Below are 21,520 nucleotides of genomic sequence, written 5' to 3'. Positions count from 1 at the left end.
CGCATTAAACACTATTTGAAGGTGATATCAGGTTTAAAGACTCAAATACTTAGAATGATAGAATCATTCAACATAGTGAGAAAAGTGAGGAAAATGGGTGGATATATGGCAAAGCATTCAGTTTTCTATTACTGATGTAACTATAAAGCTGACCTATAAATTGGTTCAATCCAGTTTCATATACATACACACACACAAATGATAATATTAACTAGAAAACAAGCTCTTGGAGAGGATGTATCTAGAGAGTAAAGAACACACAAATCCCATATATCTGAAACTGGCCATTAATATTTACATGTGGATGGTACTTTAGAATGCATACTACTAAAGTACTTTCACATATATCATCTCATAGGCTCCTCAAAACAAAGATGTGAAATAGGTGCTATTATTATCTTCATCCTATATAATAAAGAGGTAATATGCAAATTGACCATCACTCCAACACAGGATGGCCGCCCCCATGTGGTCAAAGATGGCCACCACAAGTTGGCCAGCAGGGGAGGGCAGTTGTGGGCAATCAGGCTGGCAGGGGAGGGCAGTTGGGGGGGACCAGGCCTGCAGGGGAGGACAGTTAGGAGCGACCAGACTGGGAAGGGAGGGAAGTTAGGGGTGACCAGGCTGGGAAGGGAGGGAAGTTAGGGGTGACTGGGCCAGCAGGTGAGGGCAGTTGGGGGTTACCAGGCCTGCAGGGAGGGCAGTTGGGGGTGACCAGGCTGGCAGGGGAGCAGTTAGGCATTGATCAGGCTGGCAGGGGAGTGGTTAGGGGATGATCAGGCAGGCAGGCGAGTGGTTGGGAGCCAGCAGTCCTGGATTGTGAGAGGGATCCCAAATTGGAGAGGGTGCAGGCTGGGCTGAGGGACCCCACCCCCGCCCTGAACGAATTTCATGCACCAGGCCTCTAGTTTTATACATAAAGAAACTGAGACTCAGCCAGATAATTTGCACAGAATCTTAAAGCTAGAAAGTGTTAGAACTGGACATCTCACCCACGGGTTATATCTGCAAGTCTGGAGTGCTCTCCACTGCACCAAAGCTACAAACATATTTCAAGAGGAGGCAGACACAAAGAGAAGTAGAGTGATGATAGGAATGTGAAACTATGGCTAACATGCCAGTGAGAAAGGAAAGTAACAGTGTCTTTTAGCAACAGAAGGCTGCTGGCATAAGAACAGAAAAATGGATCTCAGATTCAGTCAGAAAACTAATCAATGGTTTTAAGAAGGAAAGTGGTGATAAAAGTTTTGCAGTTATCAGGGGAGGGTTTGATTTTGTTTTGTTTTTTAAATGGAGGGTTCTTATGCCAAGAGTATGTTCAAATAATTCAATGAACAGACAGGCATTAACAGTCCAATAGGCAGTCAAGATAACTAATAAATGTGGGGACACATGAGCATGCTAAAAGGAACAAGGAAAATGCATTTTATGGATGTTCTCATAGCTAGGCATTCTAAGGTAGGAAGTACATTCCTGTGATCTGTTAAGAAAGAAGTATAGACACAAGAAGGGAGGGCTTTTCAGGCTGAGGAGGTACAGAAGCCATAACAAATGGCTTCACATCATTCTCCATTACTATGTGGTGTAGTTGTGCCTGTGCATGGACATAGAAAGGACCACAGGCTTCACCATAGAGGTCAAGTACTTTCTGAACCAACTCAAATAAAAAATGCTACATTATCTCCTTTTACTCTTAGCAAACATTAGGCTCATTGCCTGTTTTTGTTACTTCGTTGTCATATATTTTGTTTAAATGTCATAGAATTTAAATTATTATTATGTGCTCATTAGTTCTGCTGCCTTGGGACGTAATGACTCATATTAGTAGTCTTCATAATAAAAAGTGTTGGTGAATTTTTACTGAACTGTCCTTTTGGGACTATAATTTTTAATATTCTCTGGAAGCTTTGCCAATTCTTTGGGAATAAAGTACTCTTACACTGTCTTTATCATTGACAAGTTCATAAGGAACAGAGCTGGCTGTGTTACCTGTGACTATTGAGTGCCCTGTTGATGTGATAAGCTCCTTACTTGGGAGAGTCACCAAGGACACATGATTAATATGCAGCCATCTTGTAAGCAAAGAGGGTGATTTTGTAACCTTTCAGCAATAATTTTAGGCTGGTCTCTGCAATCCCCAGTGTGGGCCACGCAGGAGGCAGCCGATCAGTGATTCTCTCTCTTCTATCTCTTTCTCCCTTCCTCTCTCTGAAATCAATACCAAAAATAAATAAATTTTTAAAAGATAAGAAACAAGATTTTTATATAGTTCAGTATATTTATTTCACTGAGGCCGATGCTGCCCTTATCCTTTTGGCTATTATTTCATGTCAAGAAGAGATGTGAGTTATATAAACATGAAAATGTTGCTTTCCGTGTTACAACTACTGGAAGCTTAATGTGCTATGTTGAGAAAAATTGTTCTTTTTTGAAAAATACTAGTCTGGAATGGTTACAGAGAAACCTCATGTTTAGGAAATGACCTGTTGATTGACTCTCTCAGATTAGGAGCATTGACCTTGAGGCTCTTTTCTCCAATAGGTTTGCATTCATGGTTTATGAAAGATTGCTATCTGTTGTCAGCTAAGAGCAAATGCTCATCTTCTATACTCAGGATACACTCACATTGATGTTTTAGCAAAAAACATCAATGATACATATATAATGATACATATAGAAAAACAGAATACAGAGATATCTTAGCGGTATCATGCTAACCTATGCCATTAACAGTAACACTCTGTATTGCATTAACTACTTCCTTATCATGTCACTGTGGCATGGGTCATCATTTTTATTTGGTGACATGGCTGCTACACTAACTTACGTGTTTAGTGTCCACCTTTAAGAGCATTATCAGAAAATTGTATCTTACAACAGGTTTTCATCTGTCTTTTAAAAGATGAAATTGATAAGTAAATGAAGAAATGAATGCCTACAGAAATTAAATAGATAATGCATTAATGTTTGTATACTTTTTATCTTTGGTATAATATTGACCCATCATTAAGAAAAAAACTTTCCAGTTGGGGCTATTCTTTTGTTGGGCCATTCATATGTTCCAATTTTACTCCTTTTTGGTAAACAGGAAGTAATTGTGGACTTTCCTGAATCCTTTAAATGATTCAGTCTACAGTTGTGAGAGATTGAGAGATAGATGATAGATAGATAGATAGATAGATAGATAGATAGATAGATAGATAGATAGATATGAAATCACAAATAATATATATTTATCCTTATAAAATTAAGTGAATCATTTACTATTTAAACCCAATCTTTTATACACTTAAGCTAACCAGCTCAAGAAAAGAATATGAAAATGAAAAAAATTCTTAGTTGCACCAAAATGTCTTCTAGAAGTCCACATAGGTACACCGAAGATAGCTATCATTTTTCCACTTACTGTACCAACACAAATTGATACAGTATGTCTCATTACTTCAAGAAAAAAAGAAGCAGTCATCTGCTTTAAACTGAAACCATCAGTAGGCTTATATTCTCATAGCCCTGTACTATAGAGTTTAAGAGGTTGGCATTTGGACTCAATGACTTCAACAAATATTTGTTAGAAGCCTCTATGCGTCGAGCACTGCTATAGGGCAATAGGAATAAAGGTTGAACAAAACTAAGTCCCGCATTCATGGATTTTAAGTTCATACTTATAGCACTGTGATTGTTAGAAAACTCCATAACCTCACCAGACTCCAGTTTCTTCAGCAAAGTGAAAGTAATACCAACTTGGTAAAATCATTCTCAGGTTTACATTAATTAGTGTATTAAAATGCTTAATGCTGTGCTAGGAACATAGTAAATACTCCTTTAACTTTCATTTCTTAATGATGATGATAATTACTAGGAATACATATTACAATCATATTACAACTTAAATCAACTTGCTTAAAATTGAATTTTACAAATTCTCCATATGCTGTGGGCTGTTTATGGATGATGATTTGTGGCTAGAGTATCATATGTAGGCTTGTAGGCTGAAAGTTTTATAGATGTGCCATCCAGTTTGGGACCTCTATAATCTATTTATGCACATATCGGAGTAAAGTCAACACTATTTTTTTTTATCTTGGCCCTTCCTCCCAGACATTCCTTTAGGCACCCCCCACCCCCTCCACCCTACTACACACACCTTTTTAAAATAGAAGAGCCATCTATTTGGGCACATATCCTGTTAGCCTTCACAATTTGAATGGATATTAAAGCATATTAATGACTCCAAAATGTCAAAAATAATCTGTCACCCAAGTTTTTGCCATGGAATATAAGCTCAGACTTTCTATTGCTCAATTCTCATTGGGCAAAAATAAAAATAATATAGTTATCTTAAAAAATACAATTGTCTAAAGGAGAAACAATCCATCCATTCCTTTAGATGTGCTTAATTTTGTCTCTTGAGGAAGCCAGACTATCACAGACTATCAGGTCACCATGATGTCCTCTGGATTACTTCTCCCAAGTTTCTCTGTAGTGTAGTAAACATGAAGGATACAAGCAAAAAAAGCATCTGTTCTCCACAACTGGTTTGCATTTATCACCTCAATGCAGTGACTCATAATCCTATATAATAAAAGCATAATATGCAAATTGGCCAAACAGCGGAACAACCGGTCGCTATGATGCACACTGACCACCAGGGATCAGATGCTCAGCGCAGGAGTTCCCCCCTAGTGGTCAGTGCGCTCCCACAGGGGGAGCGCTGCTCAGCCAGAAGCTGGGCTCATGGCTGGCGAGCGCAGCGGCTCCCACGGCAGGCGGACATACTTGAGGGGTCCCAGACTGCAAGAGGGCACAGGCCAGGCTGAGGGACGCCCTCCCACCTCCCCAACCCCCGCCCAGTTGGAACTTATTGTTAATTTAAGTGCTCATGAGTTTTCTCTATCCTGATACTCTGAAATATTACCTGGTATTAAAGTAATCAGTCCTATCTAATATGTTATCATGTCATTTTCTAAATTAATAAATAGTAAGAATTCACTACGTTTATATGCCATATTTGTGAATATATGTATTAATTTAAAATCAGCTCATTTTTATCTTGAAGATGTTATTCTATATGTATTAATGGTATGTGTAAATAAGTTCAGAATCCTTTAAGGATTCTTGCCATATAGAAAGCAATTGTATTATGGGATGTTTTTTAAAGTACAGTCAGAGAGGAAATGCTTTGGGGAAGATATCTGGGAATGAAATTCTAGTAGTACCAGCGAGCATGAGAAAGCTCTAGACTTGGAGGTTGAAGATAACAAAAATAGTTTATTTCAATATTACCATAACCAGGATGAAAAGAAATCACAGTTCTAGGAGCATAACTGACATTCCAGAACAGTGGTTCTCAACCTTGGCTGCACATTAGAATCACCTGGGAATCTTTTTGAAATCCTGATTTCTGGGCCCTATCCTCCGGAAATTCTGTTTCTTTGTTATGGGGTGAGGCCACAACATTAGTAACAAAGAAACAGAATTTCCAGAGGATGGGGCCCAGAAATCAGGATTTTTAAAAGATTCCCAGGTGATTCTAATGTGCAGCCAAGGTTGAGAACCATTGCTCCTGAAGCTGCCAGTGTTCATCATCAGATGACAGGGAGCCTTCATGACCAGTGGTCAGCAGGTAGATGATATTACCTAACAGCTAGGTTTTCTTCAACTGCATCATTGAAAATGTAATTTTATGCCAGTTTTATGTTATTTGTAATTTGCTTTATGTGATATTTTACTCATCTCATTAGTTAATGGTATGAATACATTTGAGGCTATTAAGTGTATAATTTAAAGTTTTTTAAATATATGACTAGAAGAAATAAAATGGTTGACCACCTAAATGACTAACTTTAGTCTCTGGATCCTCTAGAGCTCAAGCTGATACCTTTTGGGGCAAGGTCAATAGATATAGACAAGATTGTTCTCAAATTTATATGGAAAAGCAAAGGAACTAGAATACTTTAAACAATTTTGAAGATTAAAGTGGGAGGAATCAGTCTACCCAATTGTAATACATCACTGGCAAATATACAAAGAAACTAGATCACTTACACATTAGTGGAAGGAATGTAAAGTGGTTCAATGACTCAAAACAATGTGGCAGTTTCTTGGAAAACTAAACATGCAATTAATACACAGCCCAGCAGTTGCACTCTTGGGCATTTATCCCAGAAAAATGAAAATTATTTCACATGAAAACTTGTACATGAATGTTTATAGCAGCTTTATTTATAATAGCCAAAAAACTGGAAACAACCCAGATGCCCTTCAACAGGGGACTAGTTAAAGTGTGGTACATCCATACCACAGAATACTACTCAGCAATAAAAAGAAACAACCTTTTGATACACACAAAACCTAGGAAAACCTCCAGGGAATTAAGCTAAATTTTTTGGAAAGCCAATCTCAAAGGTTACTGTATGGTTGCATTTATATGACACTAGAGGCCCAACGCACGAAATTCATGCAAGGGGCTCAGCCCTCGCAGCCCCAGCTGCCTTGGCTGGCCCTCGCAGCCCCGGCTTTGTCCGGTAGGTCATCCAGACGGTCATCTGGAAGGGTGTCCGGACGGTCATTCTGCTGTTTGGTCTAATTAGCATATCAGCTCTTTATTATATAGGATTCTTGAAATGACAAAATTATGGAAATAAAGAATAGATTAGCCCTGTCTGGTTTGGCTCTGTGAATAGAGCACCAGCCTGCAGACTGAAAGGTCCCAGGTTCGATTCCAGTCAAGGGCACATGTCCAGGTTGTGGGCTTGATCCTCAATAGGGGACATCCAGGGGGCAGCCAATCAATGATTCTCTCTCATCATTGATGTTTCTATCTCTCTCTCCCTTCCTCTCTTAAATCAATAAAAATATTTTTTTAAAAAAAAACTGATTAGTGGTTGTGAGGGTTAAGGAGGGGTTTGGAAGGGAAATGGGTGTGGCTATAAAAGAGCAATGTGAGTGATCTTTATGCTGATGGAAATATTCTGTAGCATTGTCACCATCCTGGATGTCATATTTTACTATGGGGTTGTTTTTTTAAATATATATTGACTTTTATAGAGAGAGGAAGAGAGAGGGAGAAAGAGAGAAACATTGATGTGAAAGTAAAACATCAATTGGTTGCCTCCTGCACTCCCCTACCAGGGATCAAGCTCAAAACCTGGGCATGTGTCATTGCAGGGAATCAAACCTGCAATATTTTGGTGCACAGGATGACACTCACAACCCACTTAGTCACACCAGCCAGGGCTTTACTAAGGTTTTTACAAGGTGTTACTACCATTGGGGGAAATTAGAACACAGAAGATCAATCTGTGTTATTTCTTACAACTGAATATAATCTATAATTATCTCAGAATAAAAATGTAATTATGAATTAATGCAGCTAAAAATGAAGTACAAAGTATCAATTTGGGAAAATATGATAAAACTTTATTAAGAGGCATCAAAAATTATCTAAATAAATGGCAGTATATACCATGTTCATTGATTGGAAGACCCAGTATTGTAAATATATTAGTTCTCCCAAAATTGTCCTATAAGCTTTATTACAATTTCAAATCATTAAGTGACTGGGATAATCTGTAATGACTAATTTACAACCTCCTCCTTTCTCCACTTCCTTCTTCCTGTTGACTACAAAGTAAAGAGCTGTCGTTTTGAAAATCTGACAAAACAATACAAAATAATGTCTTCAGAATACCAACAGCACTTTGCTTTGTAAATTCACAAGTTTTTACTTTCATGATCTTCTGTATACATCTCCATTTCCTTAATTTCAAAATGGAAATCATCATCAAAGTAGTGTAAAAGCCATAGAAATTTTCTGTGATTTTATGTTTTGTTATATGTTTAATAACATTTAATCAGCATCAGTTTTCTGATGAATTCTGTCCCAGACAGTTGTTTTTACAACAAACATGTATTAAGCCTCAATCGTGATTTCTGAAATAAAAAGTTTTAAGGGATTACTTCCAAAGTATTTAGAGATAAAGCAAGGTATTTGTAATACATGGAATGACTAGCTAAGCAAAGCAAGTATATGGTAATCTAATACACACCATACACAAAATACTGAAACATAAAGAAAGGGAGTAGTTGGTGTGAAGTAAAGGTGATTTATTAGAGGAAATAAATATTGAAATGGAGCTTAAAGCAATTAGATGTTCATCTACTGAAAATAGTTTTCATTTTCAGTGCTTAACTGATTTATAAATATTGACTATATTACAGCAAAATACCTGTGTAACTTCGGCCTATCACAACCTCTCTAAACTTTAGATTTTACCTGTGAAATGAAACTCTCATATGAAATTTTATCTACGGTCCTTTCCACATCTTTTTATTTTATATTTGATTAGAGTCCCAGTGCATGAAATTCGTGCACTGGGGATGGCTGGGGGGTCCCTTAGCCCGGCCTGTGCCCTCTCGCAGTCCGGAACCCCTCCCTTCTTACTGCCCACCTGCTTGCTGCTTCCTGCTGCTCGGCTTGCTGCTCCTCAGTGCTGCCGCGAAGGCTCCCGCCACCGCCGCTGCACTCGCCAGCTGCCCTGGGCCCTGCTGTGGGTCGGAGCTCCTCTGCTACAGCAAAGGGTTGGGTTCCATTCTGCCAGGGCACCTACTTAGGTTTCGGGTTTGATCCCCGGTTGGGGTTGACTGCTGCTCAGGAAGTGACTGAGGACCGTGTGCTCTAGTCATTCGGTGGGGAGCTGGGGTTCCATTGCCAACCTGGCCCACTCTGATCCCCACTACCCCCGCTCCTACATCAAAGACAACTTCAACTATGGCAGCTGTGTGGCCTCCACCAGCGTACACATCCTCATGGATAGGTTCGCCCTCTCTGTGGCTCGCCAGGCGTGGCTGCTGCACAGTCGCCCAGAGGCGGATTTCCGGGTTCCCAGGGAGAGCGCCCTCCACGCTGGACTCCCAGGGAGAGCTGGGTTGGAGGGAAAGCACTTTGCCTGGAGCAGAGCACCCGTCCTGTGCAGGGCTTGCAGGGTTTGTGTCTCTGAACCTGCCCTCAGCAGCCCCAGCGCCGAGTTGGTGGGCTTTGGGGCTGCTGGGTGCCAGCCCTGCCCCTGCGGGTTTGTGTCTCCGATCCTGCCCCCAGCAGCCCCAGCACTGTGGTGGCAGGGCTTGGTGCTGCTGGGTTCAGGGACCCCCTGCGGGTTTGTGCCTCTGATCCGGCCCCCAGCAGCCCCAGCACCATGGTGTCAGGGCTTGGGTCTGCTGGGTGCCGGGCCCTCCTGTGTGTTGTGTCTCTCATCCAGCCTCCAGCAGCCCCAGCACCGTGGTGGCTGGCCTTGGGTCTGCTGGGTGCCAGGCCTGCGGGTTTGTGTCTCTGATACCCCCAGCAGCCCAAGCACCTTGATGGTAGGGCTTGGGGCTGCTGGGTGCCGGGCCTGCATGTTTGTGTCTCTGATCGGGCCCCCAGTAGCCCCTGCAAGAATAGGGCTTCCTAGGGCTGATCGCGCCACCAAGCCCCGCCGCCCAGGACCACACATGGGGGTCCTGCCCGCCCAGGGTCGCACACGGGGGTCCCGACCACCCAGGGCCGCACACGGGGGTCCCGGCTGGGGGCGTGGCTTAGGCAGCACACGGGGGCCCGGATGGCGGCTCGTGCTGGCCCACCCTGCCTGCTGTATGCAAATTAGCCGCCATCTTTGTTGGTGGCTAATTTGCATATCGTGCTAATTAGCCAATGAGGGGCATAGTGAAGGTATGGTCAATTACCATGTTTGTCTATTATTAGATAGGACTAGAGGCCCGGTGCACAAAAATTTGTGCACTCGGGGGAAGGGGTGTCCCTCAGCCTGGCCTGTGCCCTCTCGCAGTCTGGGGCCCCTCGGGAGATAACACCCTGCTGGCTTAGGCCTGCTTCTGGGTGGCAGAGGGCAGGCCCAATCCCTAGGTGCAGCCCCTGGTCAGGCTCAGAGCAGGGCCGATTGGGGAGTTGGGGCGCCGCCCCCTGTCATGCACAGAGCAGAGCGGATTGGGAGGTTGCGATGCCACCCTTAGTCACGCTCAGGGTAGGGCCAATTGGGGGGTTGGGGCACCGCCCCCTGTCACACTCAAGGCAGGGTCGATGGGGAGGTTGCGGCGCCACCCCCTGTCACACACAGAGCAGGGCCAATCCAGGGGTTGGTGTGCTGCCCCCTGTCACGCACAGAGCAGGGCCCATCAGGGGGATTGGGGCTCCTTACCCTGTCACGCACAGGGCAGGGTCAATCAGGGGGTTGGGGAGCTCCCCCCTGTCACGCACATAGCAGGGCCCATCAGGGGGTTGGGGAGCTCCTCCCTGTCACTCACAGAGCAGGGCCCATCAGGGGGTTGAGGAGCTCCCCCCTGTCACTCACAGAGTAGGGCCAATAGGGGAGTTGGGTCACCGCCCCCTGTCACACACAGAGCAGGGTGGATCAGGGGGTTGTGGCACCGCCCTCTATCACCCACAGAGCAGGGCCGATCAGGGAGTTGGGGCACCGCCACTCTCACACTCAGGGGAGGGCCGATGGGGAGGTTATGGCTCTACCCTGTCACACACAGAGCAGGGCCCGTGGGGGGGGGGGGGGGGAGGCGCCGCACCTTGTCACACACAGAGCAGCAGGGCGAACAGGGGGTTGGGGAGCCCCCCTGTATCAGGCACAGAGCAGGGCTGATCAGGAGGTTGGGGCGCCTTCCCCTGTCATGAACAGAGCAGGGCAGATAGGGAGGTTGTGGCCCCACCCCCTGTAACACACAGAGCCGCAGGGCAATCAGGGGGTTTGGGCACTGCCCCCTGTCACGCTGATCCCAGTGCTGGGAGGCATATTACCCTTTTACTATATAGGATAGAGGCCTGGTGCATGGGTGGGGCTGGCTGATTTGCCCTGAAGGGTGTCCTGGATCAGGGTGGGGGTCCCCACTGGGGTGCCTAGCCAGCCTGGGTGAGGGGATGATGGCTGTTTGCAGCTGGTCACACACCCTTCAGGGCTGAGGGCTGAAGCTCCCAACTGCTCCTTTTTTTCTTTTTTTTTTATTCTGGGCCAGCTTTAGCTCTGGCTCCAGCTCTTAGGCCTCCGCTGCTGAAAGAAGGTATCTGGTTTGTTTTAGTTCTATAATCGAAACTCTGTATCAACTCCAGCTCTGAGATCCCGGGCTCACTGAAAGCAGGTTTCTGGGGTTTTGTTTAGCTTCTATATTTGTTACAATGTTTCTTAAACTGCAGGCTCAGAGGCCGGCAAGGCAGGCAGGGAAAGTTGGAGTCCTCCGTCACTGAAGCAAGCAAGCCTCATGTTAGTTTCAAGCTGCCTGGCTGCCATCTTGGCTGGCAGGTAATTTGCATATCTCGCTGATTAGCCAATGGGAAGGGTAGCGGTTGTACGCCAATTACCATGTTTCTCTTTTATTAGATTGGATATGTTTCTGTCTACATCTAAATTTGGGCCAGGTCAGCTCCATTTTGCAAGCTCTTGAACAGTTAGTTTGACTCCCTGAGAATTCTCAGTTTTGACACTTTCCTAACCTCTTTTGATTCTAAGCTATATTTACATTTTAGCAGCTAAAGAGATCTAGGAGATACTTTCAGTATTTGTCAGTGCTTATCAACTAGTTGCTAATGGACTGTGGATCCCCTCATCAGTATATTGGAGAGGCAAGAAAAACACTCTACTTCCTTCAACTTTAATTATGGAGTATCCAACTGCCATTACATAACAATTTTAGAGGAATTTATTTCGTAACTCTGAAAGCCAGCATACACTTCAGCATAAGGTATATTTTATCAGTCTGTGTTGAACATGAATCAAGTTTGATCCTTGTCTTCAAAACCTTTACAGTGGTTATCTCTTCTCTGGCTGGACTTCAAAATCACCAGAATCACAGATGCCCAGTTTCTCAGATTTTGAAAAGGTTTATGCAATGTCAATTGATCTGGGCCTGGGAGAATAGAGGATTCTTACCAGTATAGAAGAAGAGTGTAGCCGAAGCTGGTTTGGCTCAGTGGATAGAGTGTCGGCCTGCGGACTGAAAGGTCCTGGGTTCGATTCCGGTCAAGGGCATGTACCTGGGTTGTGGGCACATCCCCAGTGGGAGATGTGCAGGAGGCAGCTGATCGATGTTTCTCTCTCATCGATGTTTCTGACTCTCTGTCTCTCTCCCTTCCTCTCTGTAAAGGATCAATAAAATATATTTAAAAAAAAAAAAAAGAAGAGTGTAAGGATGAACCCAGAAAAGAAGACTGGAACCAGAGAATGAAGGACTTTAAACCTAATTAATTTCTACTTAATTTGAGAAATTAAGAGAGCCATTGGATATTTTTGAGCAAAGAAGAGATATAAGACAAATTATACTTTAAAATTTTCATCTGGTAGATAGTGTATGAGATAGAGAAGGAGAGACTGAAGGCAATGAAAGTAGGAGGATGTTTCTGGATTTTAAATGACAGGTCATTAAATCTAGAGTGATAACAGTGGGGGGTGAAAAGGAAGAAAGAGACTGAAAAACTTTGTTGAGGTGTACTGGTCAGGATTTGGTAACTGACTGGATCAGGAGGCAGCTAACAGGGAGAGGAAAAAAGCAAAGATGACTGAGAGGCTTTGAGCTCAAGTAAAGAGAATGTTGTGTCCATTCAGAGAAATGAAAACCTTAATGGAAAAGCCTTCCTGGAAAATAAGCCCACCAGTTAGCTTGGACTGCATGCAGAAATGGAATGCTACATTTAGTCCCTGTCCCAATACCTTTCCACTACATTCCTTCTAAGGGCCGAGAAACCAGACATAGCACGTATAACAAGAGCAGGATTGTTGAGGAAAACTCTGTTTCTATTTCAACTCCATTTTTTTACCCACTACTTTGAAATACTATTGTACTAGAGGCCTGATGCACGAAATTCGTGCAAGAGTAGGCTTTCCTTTCCCAGGCTGCTGGCACGGGCTTCCCTCTGGCACCCGGGACCCAGGCTTCCCTCCAGCCTCTGTAAAGCACCTGGGACCTGGGCTTCCCTCGCAGTCCCGGCTTTTGTCTGGAAGGTTGTCCGGAAGGACATCTGGTCTAATTAGCATATTATGCTTTTATTGTTATAGATATTATAGATTAGACTCTCACCTCTTACTAAATATCACTATTATTCTGTCACTTGTTCATTCATTCATTCAGGCAAACTAGCAGTATGTGGGTTTATATTCTGAAGTGTGTAGTAGAAGAGTGAGCCCCAGAGAACATTGTATCGGTGGGAGGAGTTTCAAATGCAGTCAGGAAGGGTTAAATCCATCATTCTAACTCCCCACAATCCACTCACCACACGCCAACCAATGTACTTTTTAAAATGCTTGAAACTCTGCAAACAGACCATTGCACTTGGAATGTAATTGAAACTTGTCACTATGGCCTGTGAGCCCTCACATGGCTTAGAGGCTGCCCACCTCTCTGAATCATCTAATACCACTTTCCCCCTCACCTGCCATTCTCCAGTTACTCCAACTTTTCCATTTCTCCACGTAACAAGCTCTGCCTCAGAGCCCCTGCTTTTGTTCTTCCAGATTTCTGCCTGCAGCACTCGCCCCAGACTTCATCTGCCTTCTTGCCATTCAGGTCTCAGGTCACAAGTCTTCTCCATCCAATCTAAATTGAGAATCTGAGGACCACCTCCTTGTCCCTCCTCCTCATCCTCCTGGCTCCTCCTTTTCTTCCTCCTCCTTCTCACCTATTTACATCCTCCTATTGTGTTTTCTTCACAGTGCTTCTGACTCTCTGCCTATCATCCCTACTAACATGTGTGCTGCAGAGCAGAGCCATTATATATCTTGCTCACCACTGTATCTCAGCTCCAGAAATAGTACCTGACATACAGTAAATACATGTATGACTGTATAAATTAACCAATCATAGGACCTCCGGTAAAAGTATCTGCTCACAAAATATAAAGTAGAATCCACAACTGAGAGAGGAGGACAACAAAAAATTTAGATTGGATTACTAAAGGTTTTGTTTTATTTAGAAATAAGTATTTTGTAGTTTATTCTCTCTCTCACACACACACATACATACACACACAAACTAGCAGCCATAAGCCACACCTACCTACATAGAAACAAATAGTACCTACATAGAAACAAACAGTCCTTTTGTTGTTGTTAATCCTCACCTGAGGATACTTTTATTTTTTTCATTGATTTTTAGAAAGAGTGAAAGGGCAAGGGAGAGACAGAGAGGCAACCAACATCCATTGGTTGCTTCCCGCACACTCACCCTGGCCAGGAATCGAGCCTGCAACCAAGGTACATGCTCTTGACTGGAATCGAACCCGGGACCCTTCAGTCAGAGAGCCGACACTCTGTCCACTGAGCCAAACCAGCTAGGGCCAATCCTTTCTGACAGTTTATTCTAGAATGAGGTCCAGTTCAGCTCTTTGCTGATTGTGTTGGGAATAATCAGGAACCTGTACTTACGAAATAACTATTGTTTGGTTCTTTGCATTACCTTATATAGTACTCGGCTCTTACAATTCTTTGTTGAAGTTACTTTTGAAAATGACAAAGGGAAAGTGGGAAAAGAGAGCTTTTGCCCATCCCTAGGCTCAAATTTTAAAGGGAAATAATATCCATGGAGGCCAAGCTTGTGGCAACAGTAAGAGTACTGTGTGAGACAAGAATTAAAACCAAAGAAAGCACACTTCTACACCAACTTTCTGGGCTTAATAGGTCATTGAAGCAATAAAAATGTGTCCATTTTTTATTAGTTAGGAGATGGTTTATTAGAGGGGTCTGCCAGATTCAATGTGAGAGAGATTGACAAGAGGCTGAAGGAAAGGACAGACTGCTCCAGAAGCTGCAAATGACCTAAAAGTTTCTACCACTGATATTATGTTTGTTTCAGCCTACCTGTTATCTCTCTGGTCAAGCTTGATGACTTTCTTTTAGGGTCTCAACAGTCTCAGCTTTACAGGGCTTGCAACAGTGGTTAGCAGCGGTAAGGGACTTGCCTATATCTTACACAAGTAATTTAACAAGGCAATGCAACATGTTTCCTGAGCCATGTGAACACCTCACCCCACTCCGTTCATTACCTGCCCCCAGTGTGGCTGAGTCCACACTAGTGTCTTCTAACTGGGAGAGTCTCCTTTAGGCACCCTTCACTGTTCAAATATTGGAAAGTTTTTTAATGATGTTCTCCTTAGAAGCTCTAGAATTCATTTTAAAATGAATTTTAGTAGTTATATTTTATATCTTTTAGATGGCACATTATTTTTCAGTGCTCTGGTATTTCTCTAATTCTTTATAACTTTCTAAAAATAACTGCTGGTGAGCTCATAAATTCATTAGCTAATCCCGCTGGGACTCAGTAATGCATATTACAGACCTCCTGATTTTTATATATTAGATTTTCTCAAGAATTCCCTTACCTGTTATTATCAACATAGCTATATTGACAGGGTCTTCATTATTTCCTAATTGCCCATATTTCTTTTTCTTGTTAAAGATCAATTTTTAAAATCAAGCCTGTCATTTTGAAAATATCATAGACAAGTTATCCTGTTAATGTTTCATATCTTTCTAGGTTTTTTTCTCTCACCTTTTATCATAGGAAACATAAAATGTATTCATTTTCTTTTGCTTTAAAAACTAATTCTTTCATTGTGAGGGGGTAGAGAAGAGGGAGTGTCAATGAGAGGGTTAGGGCACATGCTAGCTTTTCCACCCTGAAACAAAGATATAAAAATGATACTTCATATTCACAGATGACTTTATAAACAGTTATATTCCCTATTCTAGGCCATTCCCCTCAAATGTAAATTATGGATAGACTATAGAAATTATTCCATGACCTTTTGGTCTAGGACAGTGGTCGGCAAACTCATTAGTCAACAAAGCCAAATATCAACAGTACAAGGATTGAAATTTCTTTTGAGAGCCAAATTTTTTAAACTTAAACTATATAGGTAGGTACATTGTTATTAACTTTATTAGGGTACTCCTAAGGCTTAGGAAGAGCCACACTCAAGGGGCCAAAGAGCCGCATGTGGCTCGCGAGCCGCAGTTTGCCGACCACGGGTCTAGGACCATGTAAAAATAAGGTGACTAGCAATAATTAGAATAACAAATGGCTGACCAAGGAATTCTTCCAAATTATCTCTTTGGTGAGAACTTACTTTTAGACCATCCATCCAATTGTATTAGTAAGCCTCATCTCTAGCAAATCTTGTGTGTGTGTGTGTGTGTGTGTGTGTGTGTGTGTGTGTGTGTGTGAATAATATCATTTAAAGAATGATTACTTTCCCAGAGAATTCTTCAATTTATTAAAAGATTCATTGAAGAAGTAAATAACCTACTTCTTCCAATATAAGTACTAAGACCAAATGAAGAGGAGTGTGGACAAAGCAGACTTGTAAGAAACAATTGGATTGAAGCCATCACAAAAAGTAAGGGGAATAGACCAGACAGAAGATACAGCAATGTTTTCTTCTCTCTTAGCTTGTTCTTTGAGAATTCTACTCTCAGTGCTATTTCCACCCATTTTTCTTTAATTTCTAAATGCTATTACATAAATGTAGTCTCCCTCTTTCTCAGTTCCATTATAAGACACTTTTTCTTAAATATATAGTCTTTTGGGAAAACAAATGAAACATTTTAGCAATTTTATCTTTCTTATATGATTCATAGTTTCATCCTTCATACTTAAAGTTCCTAATTCTTTCGACCATTTGTGCTATCTTTACAGTTTTGAAAATTGCTGCAGTTCATGTTTTAAAACAAGTGATAGATAAAGGGTAGATATTCAGTGTAGTATTTTAATTGGAAGGTCCCCTCTCCCCTACCTTTTGATTATTTCACACTGAACAACATCATTGATAAACAGTATTTTTAGAAGAAACATTAAGAGAAATAAAGGACATGTTCTTGTCTGTATAAGCATAAAAGAGATAGACTGGGGTTCAGATTATAAGGAAAATTAATCTCTAACGTGATAAAAAAAAAGAATTAACTATTCATTTTTATTTAATCTGACCCTTGATCGTCTAAATACCTTCTATTACAACAAACATTATGCATTGCTTTTACTATCCTGAAATAAAATCTAAAAATAACATAACCCATCTACTATTGTAATGCACTAGTAAACATATAGGAAGGATAAAAGAAAAAGAAGCTTATAATAAAAATAATGTACATATCAATATTTAAAGTGCTCAGAAAAAGCTACGTGAGAAGGCATAATATGGTAGTCAGATACTTGGGCCAGTGGATAGCATCACCATGAATTTGAGAGCTACAAAGGCAGGTGTGTTTATTGGCAACTCAGGTGCAGTGGACAGTGATGCCATTGGTGATGAGATTTTCTCATGTGGTAAACCACTCTTGGTAATGTTCTGAACAACATAAAGTACAAAATCCCTTCAGTTTACATGATGGTTGGATTCCTGGGAAATTCTGTGTATGTTAAAATCATGCCAAAAATACTTTGACTGTTTGTTAAACAGATCTAAATTCTAAGCCCATCTAATTATAAATAAGTTTTTCAGCTGCATGTACATATAGCTGGTAGAATATTTAAAATCCATGTAGGGTACAGAACAATTCATAGTGCTGTACTGCCCTGCAAACTGCAGGATGTCCACCATTCCAGGCCTTCTCCCAGTAAATGCTTTGACCACCAAAAACATCACTGCAAATTTCCAAAATGCCCCAGGGGCCACTGCTATGCCTCTTGAGAACCACTGATTGAGACTGAGCAAAGCACTTTTTCATAATAAAGCACTATGATCCTGTACATTTTCTTTTAACACTGACTTGACTTTATGGATTGGGAGACCAAAGGTGACTTATCCAATACGAACAAGCCTCTCAATCCAAAGGATTAAAAAATCATTCCATGAGAACATGGCAGACATTTAAATATGAGAAAACCCTTTATTCCCTACATTGTCTGGGCCTCTCTATATTAAGAAAATGATGTTTGGCCCAGCTGGCATGGCTCAGTGGTTGAGCATTGACCTATGAACCAGGAGATCACAGTTTGATTCCCAGTCAGGGCACAAGACCGGGCTGCGGACTCACTTGAACCCCAGTGTGGGGAGTACAGGAAGCAGCTGATCAATTATTCTCTCTCATCATTGATGTTTCTGTATCTCTAGTCCTCTCCTTTCTTCTCTGGAATCAATAAAAATATATTTTTTAAAAAAGAAAAGAAATGGTGGTTTGAAAAGTGTAAAGAGTCACAATCCCTAAAAAGAGGAGCTTTTTGATCAGGGTAAAGCTGTGGTAGAGGAAACACCAGGCTCTGACTATCAGACTATGTCGTCTCCTTTAAATAGCATGGTAGTGCGAAATGGACTAGTTTCCATGTCACTTACACATCATTGCAGTTTATTAATAAATGGCTGCTTTTTTTATTGGCCTAAACTTTTCTTTTTTTATCTTTTTATGAATAGATAATTTAATGGCCTAGTGCAGTGGTCGGCAAACTCATTAGTCAACAGAGCCAAATATCAACAGTACTTCTTCAAAATAGACTCGCCCAGGCTGAAAACCGACTTCTGCGCATGGGCCACGAAGTTTCAATCACACTGTACGTGCACCCGCACATGGTATTTTGTGGAAGAGCCACACTCAAGGAGCCAAAGAGCCGCATGTGGCTCAAGAGCCGCAGTTTGCCGACCACGGGCCTAGTGTTTCTGCCCTAGTGGGATAATTTCCTCTAAAGTGGTGTATGCTTTAAATACTAGAAAGCTGCTCTTGAAAGTTTCCATTCTCTAAGCATTGCCATGGGTGGATAGTCATATAAATTTGTAAGTATTTTCATTGAACTTTGGTCCTGAATTTTTTAAATGGTCTTAAAACATGTTCTTGAAATGTGTATATGCAGTTTCAGATGGACATGCATTTACCTAATGTAGAAATGCTATTTTTAAATTATTAAAAATCTACTTTCAAAAATTGTAAAAAGTAAGCCATTATTTCTATAAAATATTCCTTCGTTTAGGGAGAATTCTCCCTCCCCCATGCCATTTTCTGTAATTCAGTTTCTAACCCACCTTGCTTATTACTTTTATTCTTAGCAATTTCCCTTCCTCTGACAGAGTACACATTCTCATTATTTATACTCTTAAATTACAAGAGTCAATGTTGAGAGCCAGTGCAGATACTTGGTTATCTCAGGGACTTTGGTCTTTTCAGCCAAGGACTAATCAAGCAGAGAGTAATCATAAGCTAAAACTAAAAAGCCTTTGTAGTGATTTTATCACCAGGGAAATTTGTTCATCCTTCAGAAAGATTGTCACTAGAAAAGAAAAAAATAAATAAAGGAGTTAAAATTGCTTCAGACCATTGACTCCTCAGGTCCCTCTAGATTCATAGATTGAATTGGTTTTCAGGGGGTGGAAGGAATTATGAGAAGAGCTCCGTGAGATAGCTTACAAATTGATCATAGTCTTGGTAACACTAGTAAGTGTAAGTGTGATCACTATGGAGGAAATGCCAAATGAGCATGGAAGCATGGGAAATGAGAAGGAAAAGAGACAATTAACACCTTTTTTTTTTTTCTTACTCTGGGGCTAGCCATGAAGTATGCAACTGAGAATAGACTTTCAAAAAGAAGAAATACAATTGATTTTAAAATATTTTATCATCATTATAAGTGCAATTAGCAGTTATTGTTGAAATGAAACTAGAGTTGCAAGCACCATAGAAATAGGGACAGGTATTTCATAAACCTTTCCAGAAACTGGGCCTCCTCCTAGATATACCCACAAAATATTATATATAAAGTTGATATGTCTGACCATGTATAGAACTGCTCAGTTGGGTTCAGAGAATATAAATGCCTCCAAATTCAAAATTATAATGATAAATATCTGGATGTTACATATACTTTAAAGAACTTGAAATTTTACACACCTATTGATGCAGACAGGCATATGTGTAATTTCTTATACCAAGAATTATGTTAAGACTTGTCAAAATCGCCCTAACCTGTTTGGCCTGCGGACTCAAGGGTCCCAGGTTCGATTCCGGCCAAGGGCATGTACCTTGGTTGCGGGCACATACCCAGAAGGGAGAGTGCAGGAGGCATCTGAATTGATGTTTCTCTCTCATCGATGGTTCTAACTCTCTATCCCTCTCCCTTCCTCTCTGTAAAAAATCAATAGAATATATATTTTTTTAAAAAAGACTTGTCAAAATCCAGTCAGCCACTTTTAGGATTTGCCAGGATAAACCCTCTCTCCCATTGAATAACATTTAATTTTGCCGAAAATGAGTAAGCATATAGAGAAATGACCTCATTTTTTTAAAAAAAGTCTGAACACAGTAGTGTTGGGAGATATTTCTCAAGGATATGGCTTCAATACTGGATCCTAGTTTCAAATGTGGGTTTATAAAGGTGGATCTGCAAAGGAAAAGAGGATAGAGAGCATCCTTGTGAGGGGACCTATAAAGAGAGGGGTTCTTTCCTAGGGCCAGCTCCCACAGCTAAGTCACATGCACAGATTGTAGCTTTCTGCTCTCTGGTCAACTGCAGCCATAGCATCCTTATTGTTGTAACTCTGGGATTGTGATACTGTCACAAAACTGTTGCTAGGCAACAAATGTGGTTACCAGGTCTCAGCAAATAGCTGAAGGGGAAAGCAAAGTGTTGCACCATTGTAGAGTAACCATAGCAATGACCTACTATTACAGACTAAAGAATTATCATTAACAATGTTAAAGTATCAGACAGAGGCCCTGAATCTGGAGACTTCAAGGGAGTATCTCTCTGCATAATTGAGTGATCTAGGAAGAGATTTCAACTGTCTTAAAGCTACTCACTCATTATTTCTATGGGAGAGTCTTACTATTATTATTATTTTTTTTAATGTAAAAATTGTTCAGTTGTGAATCTACTGGTGAAATGATATGAGCTATCACAAGGAGTCAAAAACAGATTAATGACCTCACCTGTTATGTCTACATCTGTTTTGTTTGCCTGTTAAACTGTAGGTAGATTTGACTTGAAGAATATTGTACATTACTATTAAATTGAAGCCACAGAGAGAAGCTGTAGTAAAATAAAATAACCCCATAAATTGACAAGCGTGTGTTTTGTAAGTTGGATTTCTCCTGAAAAAAAGGTCTAGATGCTCTTTTAGTAGTCACTGCCTTGAAACATTATTTTTCTTAGCTTTTCAAAAACTGCCCCCTAAAATCTGTAAAAAATAATAATAAAAATAAAAATGTAGCCGTCTAGGACACTTATAGGCAAAGTGTCTTTTGCATCTGGCCCTTCATTAAGCATCCCATACAATTTGGTCTAGTGACCTCGCTGAGGCAAGCCTAACAGCAGCTTCCTGGAGAGGCAAGAAAAATCCGATTTGAGTTTTCCTGCTGGAAAGCAGGGAAACGTGGGTGCCCTGGGTGGGTGCAGAAGCCGCATTTCGCGCACAGGGGAAACCAATCCCCGCGCGCGCGCAGAGCCTGGGGAAGTGGGTGGTTTCGAGGCGGGAGAGGGAGTGGCCCTTCCCGCCGCGCGCCTCCATTGGCCCTGCGGGGCTGAGGCCCGGGGCGCTTGGCCGCGCCTCGGGCGA

The 21,520-nt window shown here is 41.6% G+C and overlaps 1 protein-coding gene across 12 annotated transcripts in view; it reads left to right on the top strand.

Annotated features, from left to right (window-relative positions):
* The window catches only part of FAM172A (family with sequence similarity 172 member A), a 382,386-nt gene that overhangs the window by 357,584 nt on the left and 3,282 nt on the right, over positions 1–21,520 (top strand). For 8 of the 12 annotated variants that reach the window (XM_036309835.1, XM_036309829.1, XM_036309834.1 and 5 more), the window contains one exon: positions 16,307–16,578. The exons of the other annotated variants lie outside the window; for them this stretch is intronic. In XM_036309835.1, the coding sequence (XP_036165728.1) occupies positions 16,307–16,563 (257 nt within the window). In that variant the 3' untranslated portion in view covers positions 16,564–16,578. Of the gene's footprint in view, positions 1–16,306; positions 16,579–21,520 lie in introns of those variants that run through there. 12 annotated transcript variants of the gene reach the window in all.

This window comes from Myotis myotis, unplaced genomic scaffold (assembly GCF_014108235.1).
Source record: "Myotis myotis isolate mMyoMyo1 unplaced genomic scaffold, mMyoMyo1.p scaffold_m19_p_5, whole genome shotgun sequence".
Lineage (NCBI taxonomy): Eukaryota > Metazoa > Chordata > Mammalia > Chiroptera > Vespertilionidae > Myotis > Myotis myotis.
The sequence above is the reverse complement of the archived record's forward strand: the minus strand, read 5'-3'. Positions and strand labels throughout refer to the sequence as shown.